Source organism: Apaloderma vittatum, unplaced genomic scaffold (assembly GCF_000703405.1).
Source record: "Apaloderma vittatum isolate BGI_N311 unplaced genomic scaffold, ASM70340v1 scaffold23435, whole genome shotgun sequence".
Taxonomy (NCBI): domain Eukaryota; kingdom Metazoa; phylum Chordata; class Aves; order Trogoniformes; family Trogonidae; genus Apaloderma; species Apaloderma vittatum.
Genome location: NW_009719250.1, coordinates 40,809 through 41,830, shown reverse-complemented (window position 1 = coordinate 41,830; position 1,022 = coordinate 40,809). Strand labels below are relative to the sequence as shown.

The following is a 1,022-nucleotide window of genomic DNA, read 5'->3' as shown; positions in this document are numbered from 1 at the left end:
AAACACAAAAAACATTATTTAAGGGTTTTAATCATTGTTTTATATACAGGCGTGTGTAAAAATTCTCTCTTCACCGATCAGAATGGTCTTGGTTCAGATCTTCACCACCTCCCTACCGATGTAAGCGCCGAAAATTGCATCTCCTGGACAGGCAGGTCCTCCGAACCCTCTGCCCCTCTCCCCCCGGCCGCTCCCCTCTGCCCTCCCGTTCATGGCAATGCCCCGCAACTCGACTGGAGAAAATGGCTTCTGTTTCGTTCGGACGCTCGACTTCTCCCACCCCTCTCCTCCTCCTGCCGGCCGGCCCTGCGGCACCCCACCGAGCAATGGCACGGCCAGCCCTGCCGACTCCTGCGCCGAGCCCCTCTGCTCCCCGGCTCCACGAGGCCGCTCCCCTCTGCCCTCCCGTTCATGGCAATGCCCCGCAACTCGACTGGAGAAAATGGCTTCTGTTTCGTTCGGACGCTCGACTTCTCCCACCCCTCTCCTCCTCCTGCCGGCCGGCCCTGCGGCACCCCACCGAGCAATGGCACGGCCAGCCCTGCCGACTCCTGCGCCGAGCCCCTCTGCTCCCCGGCTCCACGAGAGGGGGACACCCAGTTCCGCGAAGGAGTTAAATACGTGTCGGCCGAAGCGGAGGAACTGGTGTGTGGCTGGGGGGGGTTCACCCCCGGGTGCTTGCAGCTCTTCAACACGTCCAAGGGTGTCTTGTTCTTCCTCTGCGTGGCCTCTTTCCTGCAAGGCATGACGGTGAACGGCTTCATCAACACGGTCATCACCTCCATCGAGCGACGCTTCGACCTCCTCCGCAGTTACCAGAGCGGGCTGATCGCCAGCTCCTACGACATCGCGGCGTGCGTCTGCCTGACCTTCGTCAGCTATTTCGGGGGCAACGGTCACAAACCGCGATGGCTGGGTTGGGGCGTGCTGGTCATGGGCTTGGGCTCCTTGCTCTTCGCCTTGCCCCACTTCACCACGGGACGGTACGAGGCGCGTTCGGCGGCGGAGGTGGGCATTTGTGG

The 1,022-nt window shown here is 61.9% G+C and overlaps 1 protein-coding gene across 1 annotated transcript in view; it reads left to right on the top strand.

Moving 5' to 3' along the window:
* Nucleotides 1-417: 417 nt before the first annotated feature.
* SLCO4A1 (solute carrier organic anion transporter family, member 4A1) overlaps nt 418-1,022 on the top strand; it is a 12,624-nt gene continuing 12,019 nt past the window's right edge. The window contains exon 1 of the mRNA XM_009870563.1: nt 418-1,018. Within this exon, the coding sequence (XP_009868865.1) occupies nt 418-1,018 (601 nt within the window). The remainder of the gene's footprint in view (nt 1,019-1,022) is intronic.